We start from the raw sequence: 15,013 nt of genomic DNA, 5'->3' as shown, positions 1-15,013 counted from the left end.
TGGCTTGTGATATTCCACTTCAGAATCCCAACTCATGTTCACCAAGTTGGCTGTTCCACCCATCTGAGCGGTCCATCCTGATCGGGGGTAAATTTCTTGCCTTTGCAAACAACCCCCAGCCATATAAGGAAAGGCATGAATGGCACCTAATACAACACAGCAAGGTCAGCAGCCTCTAGGACTATCCACAAACTTTAAGTTTGCTAAGATTCAGCTTTTCTCTTTTCCTGAATCATAACAATCCTGGATGGTAGAAACATACCAGCTCTTTGAGTGACCAGCATTACTGATGCAAATTATGAAAAATACATAGACATCATTAGTACATCATAATGTGCACACCTATGTTAGTGTATCCAGAGGCAAAAAAAAGGTGAGATGGGAAAGTAGCTTGTGAAACCCATTATGATATGTTTATCTTCCACTCCTGTGTTCACTATGGTTTGCCACATAATACAAAATAGTTCCTTTCCAGTTTGGTTCTACTGGTAACTCTGGTGAGGAAATGAAATATACAATCTGGAAGCTTCCAAGTACCACATTAAATTCACTAATCTCAATAAGAGCACCACAATTAGCCTTAGGACTCCTAACTGAGATAGGGAAGTGAGGGTTGGCAAGAAATATAATTGGGCAATATACTGGCTTCTGATCACAGTGGTAGTAATAGCTTGTATTTCTATACCACTGTTAGCATTGTAAAGCATTCTGAGCTGCTTGATAGGAGGCATTGCTTCTGAAAATGCCATGGGTGGAAATGATCACAATTGGTTTAAAGCTTTACTCCTGCCACTACTGGCACACCAGGTCTGGAGTGTGTACTATCTACAGGATGCACTCCAGCAAGACATGAACTATCTTCAAGAATATACCCCAAACTTGTAAGCTCCACCGTTTAGCAGGAGAAGGATAGAAGGACTCTCCAGTTTTCCTCCATCGGGTCAACATCCTGGAGTTCTTTGCTTAACACAGCCTTACCCCTCAGATAGTAGCAGTTTAAGAATCTTAAGCACCAGCTCCTAAAAAGCAACAAAGCAATGAATACCAGGTTTCCTGCAGTCCCCACATTCCAAGAATGCATTTTAAGAAAACGTTAGGGTGGCCTAACAGTCAAATGTTATTTTAATTATGGGCTGTTTATGCCCATGAATGAATAATGGCCCTTTGAGCAAGCTATCAATGGGTGACTGGCTCTGATAGAGCTATAATGTCAGCAAGGATTCAATGCCTTCCACAGGGGAGCAGAGAGGAGACAAGTGCCCTGATTTCTTTTCTTCGGCATGAATACATTTGTGAACTAAGTGCAGTGACATAATGGCTTCTTCATTCTTCTATTTATAGGATTGTGTTATCAATCAGCAAGCTGCACAGCAAGCTCTCTGGGACAAGGCCTCAAGACAGGCAATCAAGGAAACAACTAAACCTTGTCCCAAGTGCCAAGTACCAGTGGAGAAGAATGGTATGTACCTGCTGTTATTTGAGCTGAAAAGTAACAACATAACTTCACACCTGTAACACAAAACGTTATTAAAGGAAGTCAGAATTCTTCAAATGTGCTGTAGGAAGATAACTGCAAAGAACAGATTAATAAACACTGTATTCAATTCCTGCCATCCAGAGTATGAAATGAGATGCCAAAATATCTCTGAATTTGCTGCATGATATGACCTCCTCCTCATTAACCCCAAGCAATCTGTCCTTAGCAAAGGCCTCAGCCTCAGTCTTCACCTCAATGGAGTTTTGAGCTTGAAATGCTTGTGGAGCTTGTCCTACCCGAGAACAGCAACACTTTCTCTCCATCTTTTACCCTTTCCACACCTTTTTTTAAAATTGAGAACTGCCAGTATAAGACTGTCTGCCTGGCTTTCTTCCTCACTTACATGAACCTATCTCCATCAGGACCCAGAGCACCCCATTCTCTCAGGCCTAACTGTAAAATGTCATTATATTTGCTTACAAAGCTTTTCATGGTTGTCATTTGACAAATCAAACACTCCACGAACAGAAGCTGAAAACTGACTCTCTGGTACCTCCTCTTATCTCCATTTGGACAAAAACATTACAGCTCTTCTAGAGGTTTATTTTTTTCTTTCCAATTATCACTTCCTTTGCCCTTTGCATCATCACTCTTTTTGTCATTTAATCTGTCCTCTCTTTTGCCAAATAATAGATCTTCTCTTTTGTTCTTCTCCAAGCCTTTACTATACATCTCTATGGTTTCCTATTCTGACGCAAGGTCGGGGTCCTGTAACTGTGGCTTGAACTTTTACTCCCGGGTCGGGAGCACAGAGTTGGGACAATTTCCAGCTCTGTAAACCTGACTTAGGGAAAGGTGCCTTGAGAAACCTAATTTATATTCCAGGGCTGAGGGGAAGGCAGACGGCTGAAAATGGGGGTCATGTAAGGTAGCCCTGGAAAGAGTTCAGAGACTGTTGGATGTGGAGACAAGCTTGGCAAAAGGCTGGCCTCACCACACCAACACTTTTTAAAAATTAATTTCAGATAGTCCTCACCCTTCCTCACCACCCGCACACACTCCCTGTGCCCATTAATACCAAATCATTCCAGATCATGGCACAATGGTCCCTCACACCTTCAATGCCAGCCAATGCCTGTGTCCATCCCATGCCCCTTTATAGACAACTTGATATTACTTTATGTCAATGTATGCCTTCCATCTGCAGCACTATGCCTTCACTCTGCCATACCAACTTAGTCAGTATCAACCATTAACAGAACTCAGGACACACAGTGGAGTAAATAAAGTTACTAAGTGTCTACTAATGAATTAACTATGTCAATGAAAAATGAAAAAGCAAGTATTTATTACCAATCTCTTGCTTTCCTTGAGAAGATGGTAGTGATCCTGGGTCTCTGGATTGCTAGTCCAGTGACATTACCACTACATTAACCCTTCCATGGCATAGTGCATTATTACTTTGAGGTTTCAGACTACTGACTGACCTACAGAACCTTTGCTCAAATCCAACACGGACGTGATACCATCACCTTTCTACAACAATCATAATGACACTTTACTGAAACATCTTAGGTCAAATTTAACCCAATCTCAAGTAGCTGAACATCCACTGTACATAACTGACAATAATTGGTAGAACAAAAAATTCTGAAAATGATAAAACTTAACTGGCTTGACAAATCTTAACACGATGATGCAGTGTTGCCTCTTTGAGCTTAAGATCGAAGAACATTCTTGCGACACTTGGGCACCATTTCTCTGAGAGTAATCTTGGCCATTCATGCTATTCTCCCACAGAATTCCTGCCACATTTATCACAAAAGATGGGGAATCATTGTGAAAATGATACTCCAAGATGTCTTGTTCTGCATTCTGACTTTTTGACTGGAGATTGTTGTTGGTGCCAAATATGAAATATGTTGCATTTTGTATCAGTGATGTCCTTCACCCAAATTGGCACAAAATTAAATGTACCAAGTGCTGAATTTTTTTATTTAATGAAAACTTTTGTTTAAAAAATGAGCATTCTTTTTGCTGTTTTTTTCTCTACTGGGAACACAAAGACGTATTGACATTGAACCACTCCAGCCTGATTTCCGCTGAATTAGAAATTTGCCAGTCTATATGTTAATTCTGTCTATCTATCTGCTTTAGATATCACACTGGATACAAAAATCTAATATGTCATGACCACCCTTAATTTTTTTTCTTAGTTGGGGTAGGATGTGTGGGCTTGATTTCCACTACTTTTTGGTTGAGGAGGTGCTTTCTGATATAGTTTTTGAAATGATCATCTCATCAGTATACTCTCAATCATCAAAAATGTGATGTCACAAGCAGCGCTATCAATTAGCATTTAAGCAGCAGTAGCCAGCTCACTGATGCTCAATTTGGGTTCTTCAGAGGCCTTTTGGATCATTATAGTCTTGATTCAAAAATAGACAAAAGAGCTGAACACAATGCATGAAGTGAAAGTGACTTCCCTTCAAGGCAGGATTTGACCAAATGTAGCCCATCAAGTACCACAAGAAAAACTGGCGTCAATGGGAATCAGGGATAAAACCCCTCACTGACTAGAGTTGTACTTAGCATAAAGCAAGTTGGTTGTGGTTGTAGGAAATCAATTATCATAATGCTAGAATATGGCTGCAGGAGTTCCTCAGGATAGTGTATTAGGCCCAACTACCTCAATTAATTACCTTTCCTCCATAAAAAAGCAGTTCTGAAGATGATTCATATCAGACTGAAAATGTTAACTATATTTCTTTCTCACTAGATGATGCCAGACCTGAGTTTCTCCAGTATTTTCTGCATTTGCTTCAGATTTCCAGCATCCACAGTATTTTGTTTTGATTAGAGATAACACAGCTTGCTGAACAGTATTCAGTACCATTTGTGACTCTTCAGATATTGAAATAGGTCAAACCCATATGGAGCAATACTTGAATAATATTCAGGCTGGGCTGAAAAGTGGTAAGTAATGTTTGTGTCACATAAGTGCCAGTGAATAGCTATCTCCAATAAGAGAAAATCTACCGTTCTTTCCTTAACCATCAAGGATCTCCCACCATAACATCCTGGGTATTACCATTTACCAGATAATTAACTGAACCAGTCATATAAATATGTCCCTGGAAAAGCAGGTCAGTTACTGGGAATTCTGTGGTGAAGAACTCACGTCCTGTCTCCCCAAGACCTTTTCACTATTTATAAGGCATATGTCAGGAGATATGGAATACCGTCCATTTTCCTGGATGAGTACAGCTCCAACAACACTCAAAAAGCTTGAAACTATTCAGGACAAAGCAGGTGGGCCTGGTCACTACTTTAAACATCCATTGCTTCCAGTATTGATGAACAGTGTCAGTAGTGTGTACCATATACAAGATGCACTGTTCCAACTGTTTCTCGAGCACTATCCAAAGCCTAAAAACTGAAAGAACCGTAGAATCTGTAAATCAGAGTCAAAAATGGAAATTGCTGGAAAAGCTCAGGAGGTCTAGCAGCATCTGTGGAGAGAAAGCAGAGTTAACATTTTGGGTTGAGTGACCCTTCCTCAGAACTTCGCAGATGCTGCCAGACCTGCTGAGCTTTTCCAGCAATTTCTATTTTCATATCCAAAGCCTTGACCTCTGCCACCTACAAAGACAAGGGCAATGGCAACTGATATCTGGAATCACTATCACTTGCAAATTCTCCACTCAGCCACAAACCATCCTGATTTCAAACTATATCACCATTCCTTGTTGCTGGGTGAAACTTCTGGAACTCCCTCCTGACAGCACTGTAGCTGGATCTGCGTGAGGTATACTGCAGCAGGTCAAGAAGGTGGATCACCACCATCTTCTCAAGAGGAATTAAGATCAGCAATAAATGCTGACTTTGCCAGAGACACTCAGAATCACTACAGTGTAGAAGTAGGGCAAACGGCCCATCGAGTCCACACCAACCCTCTGAAGCGCATTCCACCCTGAGCCATCCCAACTCTGTAACCCTGCACATCCCTGCATTCTATGGGCAATTTAGCATGGCCAATCTACGTAACCTGCACATCTTTGGACTATGGGAGGAAACCTGTCATTGGAAATCTGCCAAAGGAAACCCACACAGACACGGGGAAACCCACATAGATGGTCACCTGAGTTTGGAATTGTCCCTGATACTGAGAGGCAGCGGTGCTAACCACTGAGTGACTGTGCCACACCAAAGACCATGGAAAAATAAAAAAATTGTTAAGGTTATGTCCTTCTGCCCTGAACTCTCCAACAGAGCAACATATTTATCTCCATTTACATCATCAAGTTCATTAAACACTTCTTCTGTACTTTTCTGTCCTCATAGTTTAAGCATTTTAGTTCTGATATCAATCTAGTAACATCCTTTAACCTGATTAACAAAGATGTGGAGGTGCCAGTGTTGGACAGGGTTGGACAAAGTTAAAAATCACACAACAGCAGGCTATAGTCCTAGAGGTTTATTTGGAAATACTAGCTTTCAGTGCTAGAAGAGAAAGATGAAGGAGCAGCGCTCTGAAAGCTAGTACTTCCAAATAAATCTGTTGGACTATAAACTTGCAATTTTTAACTCTGATTCACAAAGATTGGAATAGTACTTACCTACTAATTTCCAAAATTGTACATGTTGTAACGTATTTCACATTATTACAAAATGTTAAAATTATTGATCTTCATTTGCTTTGTAAAAATTACCTGAGTGCAATATAAAAGTAAAATAAGAAGTTATGGTATTGTAGTAGCAAACCAGAGTTCAGAATCTGACTTTAACAAATGGAACAAAGAACTATAAAAGGTTATATTCTGTCACAAATACCCAATTGGTTCATGATTATCTTTAAGGCAAGGGCATCTGTCACTCCTACCCACTCTAGTGAACATATTATGTGACTAATGTTCTTTGGCTTGGTTTAGAAAACCACTCATGGAATCTTTAACTAATTAGGTCTGTGATGTCTTCCATAGTTCTGTCTGTAGAAACATCTCCCTTGGCCAAAATGTTCCTGTGCAGTTATGACATTTCCATGACAACGTACAAAATGGCCATGATACCTCCATGACAAATGGGATAAATCTAGCCACAAAATTTCCTTTCAGTCAGCAATTGAAAGAATCAATATCACATGACACCTGCGTTCAATTAGTTTCCTTATTTTCCACAAAACCAGACATCTGACCTGTGTGCCACAGAACAGGCAAGAACATCAGTTAACTGACAATACAAACCTAGTGAGACTGACGTAATTGAGCATCAGACAGAAAATCTTCACTTGTCTTCTCAAGCAGGTTTTAACAGCCGCAAGGTATTACTATAGGAGTTCTTTAGAGAATTATCCTCAGCATAAGAATCCTTGTTTAATCACTGCTTCCTGCCTGTTTTATATGGCAAGCCCTGCCTAGGGATTTAGCCTCTCCGTATTCTCTCCTTGACAGTCCTCTGGAGTTGGAGACCTTTACTTTGTATTCAGAAATTGTGTGCTGTTTGGATGGTCATGGAAATGAAAATCACCCCATTACCTTCCTCAATGTTATCAAATTTGTTTGATTTCGAGATAAGTGTATGTGTTCATGTATCTGACTGGTACTTCTCCCCACCACAGGAGGCTGCATGCACATGAAATGCCCCAGGCCTTCTTGCCACTTTGAATGGTGCTGGTTGTGCAGCAAGGAGTGGAATCGCGACTGCATGGGAGATCACTGGTTCGAGTGACTCGAACAAGAAGAAGCAGAACAAATATAGAGCTCTGGAAAGCACATTAAATTTATTAGTGACTAGCATTAGACATAAGGTTTGGTTTGCTCAGCCATGTACAATGAAATCACAATGAGTTGAATCTTAGGGAGTCTGCCCACAAATTTATATGAACAGATGTGACCCAATTTGCCAATAAAGACAGTCTGTGACAAAAAAATCCAAATGAAAAGAGTGAAATGCAAAAAATCATTTTCATTTTTAATTTGCTCACACCTTGCCACAATTAATTCTGGTACAGAAAAAAAAATTGAAAGAAATTTGGAAGTTAGGCTGGAAAATCTCAGTAATTTTTTTGCTTAGCATATTGTCTTTGATGGGTATGATACAGCCCAGCATTGTACTAATTCAATCAAACAGGTTTTCTGTGTTTTCATGCAGCAATACAAAATCCTATGATCTTTACAGCTTCAGCCAGGGAAACAGGCTAGTGAGCAGCTACACATTTATCAGACTCTTTAATGTTGGCCTCCACAGGCTCCTCAGTGATTGAATCTACTGCATCTATAATTCCTTCATCTGCCAGGTCCATTGTGCAGTGTTCGGTGTCATCTATCTTACCATTGCTTTCCATGATTGTGTCTGCTCGTATTGTCATGCTGACCTCTGGTAAGTGAGTGAAGAGGTCTGTCATTGAGTTAGTTATCCCCACACTCCTCCTCCTCCTCATTCTCAGTGCCTTGAACAGTTACAGCCTACTTGATCCCAGTATCGAAGAAGCAATTAGCAATTGTAGCTATCATCACCTTCTTCATCATAAACATGGCCTCAGTAATAGTTGGATTGTACTCCTTCTTATCAATGGCCTTGTTAACCTGAGATCAGCTACCATTGAAAGTGGCTTGTCAGATTCCTAATCTGCAGTTTGGCCAGGTGTTGGGTGGCAGAAATATCATCTTGACCCACTCCATTAAGTTGGCATGATCAAGTCACAAGTTCAGCTAACTGGGAGTTACAGTTTGGAACCTCAGTTTATCAGGGACATCAGTCTATTGAATTTGCTATTCTGCCAGTGTTAACTACCGCACAACTGGAATTTGGAGTATCAGAATTTGACACATTGGAATTTCACTGTACTATACCATAATGTATGAAATTCAGCAACATTTTCCATTTCTTCATAGGAGGGCTATTTACATAGAATTATATGAAACTACAGCACATAAAGAGGCCATTCAGCCCATATGGACAATGCTGGTATTTATGCTCCACACCTTAAACCCATAATTAATCTAACCTTATCTACGCAGCCACCTATTTCCTTCTGCTTTATTTACTTATGAAGCATCTTTTTCATTTGAACTACTAGGTCTTTATTTATACAAATTACATGAAAGGAAATTTCTCCTGAATTCCCAATTTAGTTTATTAGCAACTGTCTTATCTTAGTTTCCTCTGGTTTTGGATTCCCAACAACTTATCCCCCTGACAATTATCCAATAAGCAACTTCACAAGTTTTCAAAACTCTGCTAGGTCACTTTTAAACATTAGCTTTTCTAAATGCAAAAATGGAGTCCCAGCCCATTCTGTCCTTCCAGATAACTAAAATCACTTATTCCTAGTGTCCTTATCTTTGCCTCTGTTTAATGAAACACTTATTTCCCCTGAACACAACAGGATTAGGATATCTGCTGCCAAATAAGAGGGTGTACTTTGGGTATTTCAGGATAGGGCTGGAAAAACATGACCCATAAATACATGGTCAATATTTACTTATTAAGTGAAATCAGCACTGTAAGTAAGATGAAAGTAAGGACTTTGAGATAATGAAAGAAATTTTCACAGACTGCAGCACAAACCGTGAAAATAGACCAGCCACTTGGTACCATACTGATCAGTCCTCATATTTAACTCCACTGACTGTAGTGTAAATGAATATCAGGTGCTATACGTCAGACAGCCCATCCAATAACTCTCATTTCCTCCACTCCCCACCTCTCCTTCACCTTTAATGGTTTGCATTGCCTTTAATGGGCTTTACAAGTAAATTGTTCAATTGGAAACATGGGTGATTTGCTGGTGTTGTTAATCAATCAATGGGGGTGGGTGGGGAGGGGAGAAAAAAACATTGATGGAAAAATAATCCCATTTTCCCCACTCTTCCTCACCTTTGATGGACTGCATTACTCTTAACTGAACTTGCATGTAAATTAATCGATTGGAAAATATGGATGATTTACCAGTGGTGGTTAATAGATGGAAAAAAAAACACAGATGATTTGGTATTGGGAAAAAAACAATTAGTTTGTGTGTAAGAGCATATCTAGATTTTTAAAAATAAAAACTCCCATTTTGCACCATTATTTGAGACAAATTTCTAATGCAGCATCTGTTTAAACTGGATTTCATACTTACTCATCACAGCAGGTTTTCTTCAGTAATTAAATGATTAAATACTTTAGCCCAATTTGAAGAGTGAAGATCAGCATTCTGCGTCTATACAGAACAAACATTCATTCACTATTCAGTATGAAACAATAGAAATGTATTTTGCAATGATCTGACCAATCTCATTTACACACAGGACTTTTAAAAAAAATCTTTCACTGAATCAAACTGCCTTGTGGCAGATGGAAGTACATATTGACTTTTTCCTTACGTTTACACCAAGCAATCAAAAGATAGACCTGGTTTTAAACAATTGTCGAACAGAAACAGATTTCAACACTTGGAAAAGACCCGCTATGAGAATGGTGGAAATTAAAGCTTTAGAATTATCTTAAATAAAAGTTAGAACACTAATCTCTCTGGATCAGTGAATTAATCCAGAAAAATGACCACCTTACAATCTTATGACGACATTATGCTTTTTATTTTACATTTGAGTGATAAAAGTTTTTACATCACAGTACTTCTCATTTAACACTAAAATAATTGGGTTGGGAAGATTTTCTTATGCTGTTTTTGAAGTGCATCAAACACTGCCAAACTGATTTTATATGGCTCCACTCTCTGCAGATGCATACCTGGGTAGCTGCTATAAATCACAGGTTGGAATTGGTTCTGTATTTTTTCTATATCAGCGGTCCAACTGTAGATCTCCAGGCTAAAATCCAGCCTGACAAACAAACAGGTTCAATCATATCACTGAACAGTGTTGCGTTGATCAATTTATTTGCAATGTGAACCACAGCACAACAAAAGCCATCAGGATCCAGACAATTTGAACATACAGAACAAAGAACATTACAGTCCAGTACAGGCCCTTCAGCCCTTGATGTTGCGCGATCTGTGGGACCAATCTGAAGTCTATCTATCCTACACTATTCTATTCTCATCCATATGTTTATCCAATAGCCTTAACGTTGGCGAGTCTATTACTGTTGCAAGCAGGACGTTCCACGCCCCTACTACTCTGAGTAAAGAAACTACCTCTGACATCTGTCCTATATCTATCTCCCCTCAATTTAAAGTTATGTCCCCTCTTGCTAGCCATCACCATTAGAGGAGAAAAGGCTCTCACCGTCCACCCTATCTAACCCACTGATTATTGTATATGTCTCAATTAAAGTCACCTCTCAACCTCCTTCTCTCTAATGAAAACACAGTCTCAAGTCCCTCAGCCTTTCCTCATAAGACCTTCTCTCCATACCAGGTAACATCCTAGTACATCGCCTCTGAACCCTTTCCAAAGCTTCCACATCCTTGCTATAATGTGGTGACCAGAACTGTATGCAATACTCCAAGTGTGGCCACACCAGAGTTTTGTACAACTGCACGATGACCTTGTGGCTCCAAAACCCAATTCCTCTACCAATAAAAGCGAACACACCGTACACCTTCTTAACAACCTTATCAACCTGGGTGGCAACTTTCAGGGATCTATGTACATAGACACAGAGATCCCTCTGCTCATCTACTCTACCAAGAATCTTACCATTAGCCCAGTACTCTTTATTCCTGTTGCTCCTACCAAATCAGTTCACACTTTTCCACAATAAACTCCATTTGCCACCTCTCAGCCCAGCTCTGCAGCTTATCTATTTCACTCTAACCTGCAACATCCTTTGGCACTGTCCACAACTCCACTGACCTTAGTGTCATCCGCAAATTTACTAAACCATCCTTCTACACCCTCATCCAGGTCATTTTTTTATAAATGACAAATAGCAGTGGACACAAAACAGATCCTTGCGTACACCATTAGTAACTGAACTCCATGGTGAACATTTCCCATCAACCACAACACTGTCTTCTTTCACCTAGCTACTTTCAGATCCAAACTGCTAAATCAACCTTAATCCCATGCCTCCGTATTTTTTGCATTAGCCTACCATGGGGAACCTTATCAAAAGCCTTACTGAAATCCATATACACCACATCAACTGCTTTGCCCTCATCCACCTGTTTGGTCACCATCTCAAAAAACTCAATAACGTTTGTGAGGCACAACCTATCCTTCACAAAACCGTGTTGGCTGTCCCTAATCAACTTATTCCTCTCCATATGATTATAAATCCTATCACTTAAAACCTTTTCCTACAGTTTACCCACAACCGAAGTTAGGCTCACTGGTCTATAATTACCAGGGTCGTCTCTACTCTCCTTCTTGAACAAGGGGAAAACATTTGCTATCCTCCAGTCTTCTGGCACTATTCCTGTAGACAATGACAACAGAAAGATCAAAGTCAAAGGCTCTGCAATCTCTTCAGGCTTCCCAGAGAATCCTTGGATAATTCCTATCCGCCCAGGGGACTTACATATTTTCACACTTTCCAGGACACCTCCCCCTTGTGAACCTCAATCCTGTCTAGCCTAGTAGCCTGTATCTCAGTATTCTCCTCAACAACGTTGTCTTTTTCCAGTATGAATACAGACAGAAAAAAAGCATTTAGCGCTTCTCCTTTCTTCTCGGACTCCACGTACAGCTTCCCACTACTGTTCTTGATTGGCCTTAATGTTACTTTCTGGATTAGTGGTGCTGGAAGAGCATACCAGTTCAGGCAGCATCCAAGGAGCTTCAAAATCGACATTTCGGGCAAAAGCCCTTCATTAGGAATAAAGGCAGTGAGCCTGAAGCGTGGAGAGATAAGCTAGAGGAGGGTGGGTGTGGGGAGAAAGTAGCATAGAGTACAATGGGTGAGTGGGGGAAGGGGATGAAGGTGATAGTCAGGGAGGAGAGGGTGGAGTGGATAGGTGAAAAAGGAGATAGGCAGGTAGGACAAGTCCGGACAAGTCATGGGGACAGTGCTGAGCTGGAAGTTTAGAACTAGGGTGAGGTGGGGGAAGGGGAAATGAGGAAACTGTTAAAGTCCACATTAATACCCTGGGGTTGAAGTGTTCCAAGGCAGAAGATGAGGCGTTCTTCCTCCAGGTGTCTGGTGGTGAGGGAGCGGCGGTGAAGGAGGCCCAGGACCTCCATGTCCTCGGCAGAGTGGGAGGGGGAGTTGAAATGTTGGACCACGGGACGGTGTGGTTGATTGGTGCGGGTGTCCCGGAGATGTTCCCTAAAGCGCTCTGCTAGGAGGCGCCCAGTTTCCCCAATGTAGAGGAGACCGCATCGGGAGCAAGGGATACAATAAATGATATTAGTGGGTGTGCAAGTAAAACTTTGATGGATGTGGAAGGCTCCTTTAGGGCCTTGGATAGAGGTGAGGGATGAGGTGTGGGCGCAGGTTTTACAGTTCCTGCGGTGGCAGGTGAAAGTGCCAGGTTGGGAGGGTGGGTTGTAGGGGGGCGTGGACCTGACCAGGTAGTCACGGAGGAATGGTCTTTGTGGAAGGCGGGAAGGGGTGGGGAGGGAAATATATCCCTGGTGGTGGGGTCTGTTTGGAGGTGGCGGAAATGTCGGCGGATGATTTGGTTTATGCGAAGGTTGGTAGGGTGGAAGGTGAGCACCAGGGGCGTTCTGCCCTTGTTACAGTTGAAGGGGTGGGGTCTGTCTTACTTTGGTCATTCTTTTATTCCTGATATACCGATAGAAAGCTTTAGGGTTTTCCTTGATCCTATCTGCCAATGACTTCTTATGTTCCCTCCTGGCTCTTCTTAGCTCTCTCTTTGGGTCTTTCCTGGCTAACCTGTAACTCTCAAGCACCCCCGAACTGAGCCTTCGCATCTCATCCTAACATAAGCCTCTTGACAATCTCTTGACAAGAGATTCAACTTCCTTAGTAAACCACAGCTCCCTCACTTGACCATTTCCTCCCTGCCTGACAGGTACATACTTTTCAAGAATACTCAGTAGCTATTCCTTGAATAAGCTCCACATTTCAATTGTGCCCATCCCCTGCAGTTTCCTTCCCCATCCTAAGCATTCTAAATCTTGCCTAATCACATCATAATTGCCTTTCCCCCAGCTATAACTCTTGCCCTGCAGTATATACCTATCCCATTCCATTACTAAAGTAAACATAACTGAATTGTGGTCACTATCACCAAAGTACTCACCTACCTCCAAATCTAACACCTGGCTGTGTTCATTACCAAGTACCAAATCCAATGTGGCTTTGCCCCTTTTTGACCTGTCTACGTACTGTGTCAGGATCCCCTCCTGTACACATTGGACAAAAACTGACCCATCTAAGGTACTCTACATCTCTGGAACTACTCGGAGTAGTTATCGAAAACTCCCAACAGGGTGACCTCTCCTTTCCTGTTTCTATCCTCAGCCCATCGTGCTCAAACATCCTTTCTGCCACCGTAATATTGTCCTTGACTAACAATGCCACACCTCCCCCTTTTTTACCATCTTCTCCATTCTTACTGAAACATTTAAATCCCAGAACCTGTAACAACTACTCCTGGCCCTGCTTTATCCATGTCTCTGAAATGGCCACAACATCGAAATACCAGGTACCAACCCATGCTGCAAGTTCACCCACCTTATTCTGGATACTCCTAGCATTGAAATAGACACACTTCAATTCACCTTCCTGTTTGCCGGTGCACTTTTGTGACTTTGAAACCATACTTCTGACCTCACTACTCTCAACCTTCTGGACACTGGGACTACAATTCAGGTTCCCAACCCCCAGCTGAATTAGTTTAAACCTGCCCAAACAGCATTAGCAAATCTCCCCTCCCCCCAGGATATTGGTAGCCCTCTGGTTCAGGTGAAGACCATCTTGTTTGTAGAGGTCCCACCTGCCCAGAATAAGCCCCAATTATCTAGGTATCCAAAATCCTCCCTCCTGCACCATTCCTGTCGTCACATGTCCAATGCCTCTCTCTCCCTATTCCTCGCCTCACTAGCAAGTAGCAGGGGCAACAAACCAGAGATAACAACTTTATGTTCTAGCTCCAAGCTTCCACCCTAGCTCCCTGAATTTGTGCCTTAAATCCCCATCCCTTTTCCTACTTATGTTGTTAGTGCCTATGTGGACCATGACCCGGGGCTACTCCCCCTCCCCCTCAACGATCCTGAAAACACAGAGATATCACAAACCCTGGCACCTGGGAGGCAACACACCAACCGTGAGACTCTGTCTTTCCCTTTTATTGGTGTCTTCAAAATAAGGTTCTGACATCTGGAGGACCTCTCTAATATGTTGTCCATCTCTACATCTGGTAAATCAATCTTCAAGGATGTTCAAACAAGACATCATTTATGTACATAGAATGTCACTGTTAATTGCAAATAATGCAAAATATAAATTCGTCCATCTGTACTGAAGCATGGCTGCTGTGGGGATTCTTGGCTCTTTCCAGGTGCTGTGATGTCATGCTGTACCCTCACTTGCTCCTGCAGTGGATACAGTTGTTGGACCTTTTGTTCTCTAATCTGTGTCATCTAGGTACCATCCTCCAGCCACTAGAGGCTGTGAGGG

General features: G+C 41.6%; 1 protein-coding gene across 4 annotated transcripts in view; it reads left to right on the top strand.

Moving 5' to 3' along the window:
• The window catches only part of prkn (parkin RBR E3 ubiquitin protein ligase), a 1,117,394-nt gene extending 1,105,129 nt beyond the window's left edge, over positions 1–12,265 (top strand). For all 4 annotated transcript variants that reach the window (XM_072581208.1, XM_072581206.1, XM_072581207.1 and 1 more), the window contains 2 exons: positions 1,342–1,459; positions 7,095–12,265. In XM_072581208.1, coding sequence (XP_072437309.1) covers positions 1,342–1,459; positions 7,095–7,204 — 228 coding nt within the window. In that variant the 3' untranslated portion in view covers positions 7,205–12,265. The remainder of the gene's footprint in view (positions 1–1,341; positions 1,460–7,094) is intronic.
• The last annotated feature ends 2,748 nt before the right edge of the window (positions 12,266–15,013 follow it).

The sequence above is a fragment of the Chiloscyllium punctatum genome, chromosome 11 (genome assembly GCF_047496795.1).
Source record: "Chiloscyllium punctatum isolate Juve2018m chromosome 11, sChiPun1.3, whole genome shotgun sequence".
NCBI lineage: Eukaryota > Metazoa > Chordata > Chondrichthyes > Orectolobiformes > Hemiscylliidae > Chiloscyllium > Chiloscyllium punctatum.
The sequence above is the reverse complement of the archived record's forward strand: the minus strand, read 5'-3'. Positions and strand labels throughout refer to the sequence as shown.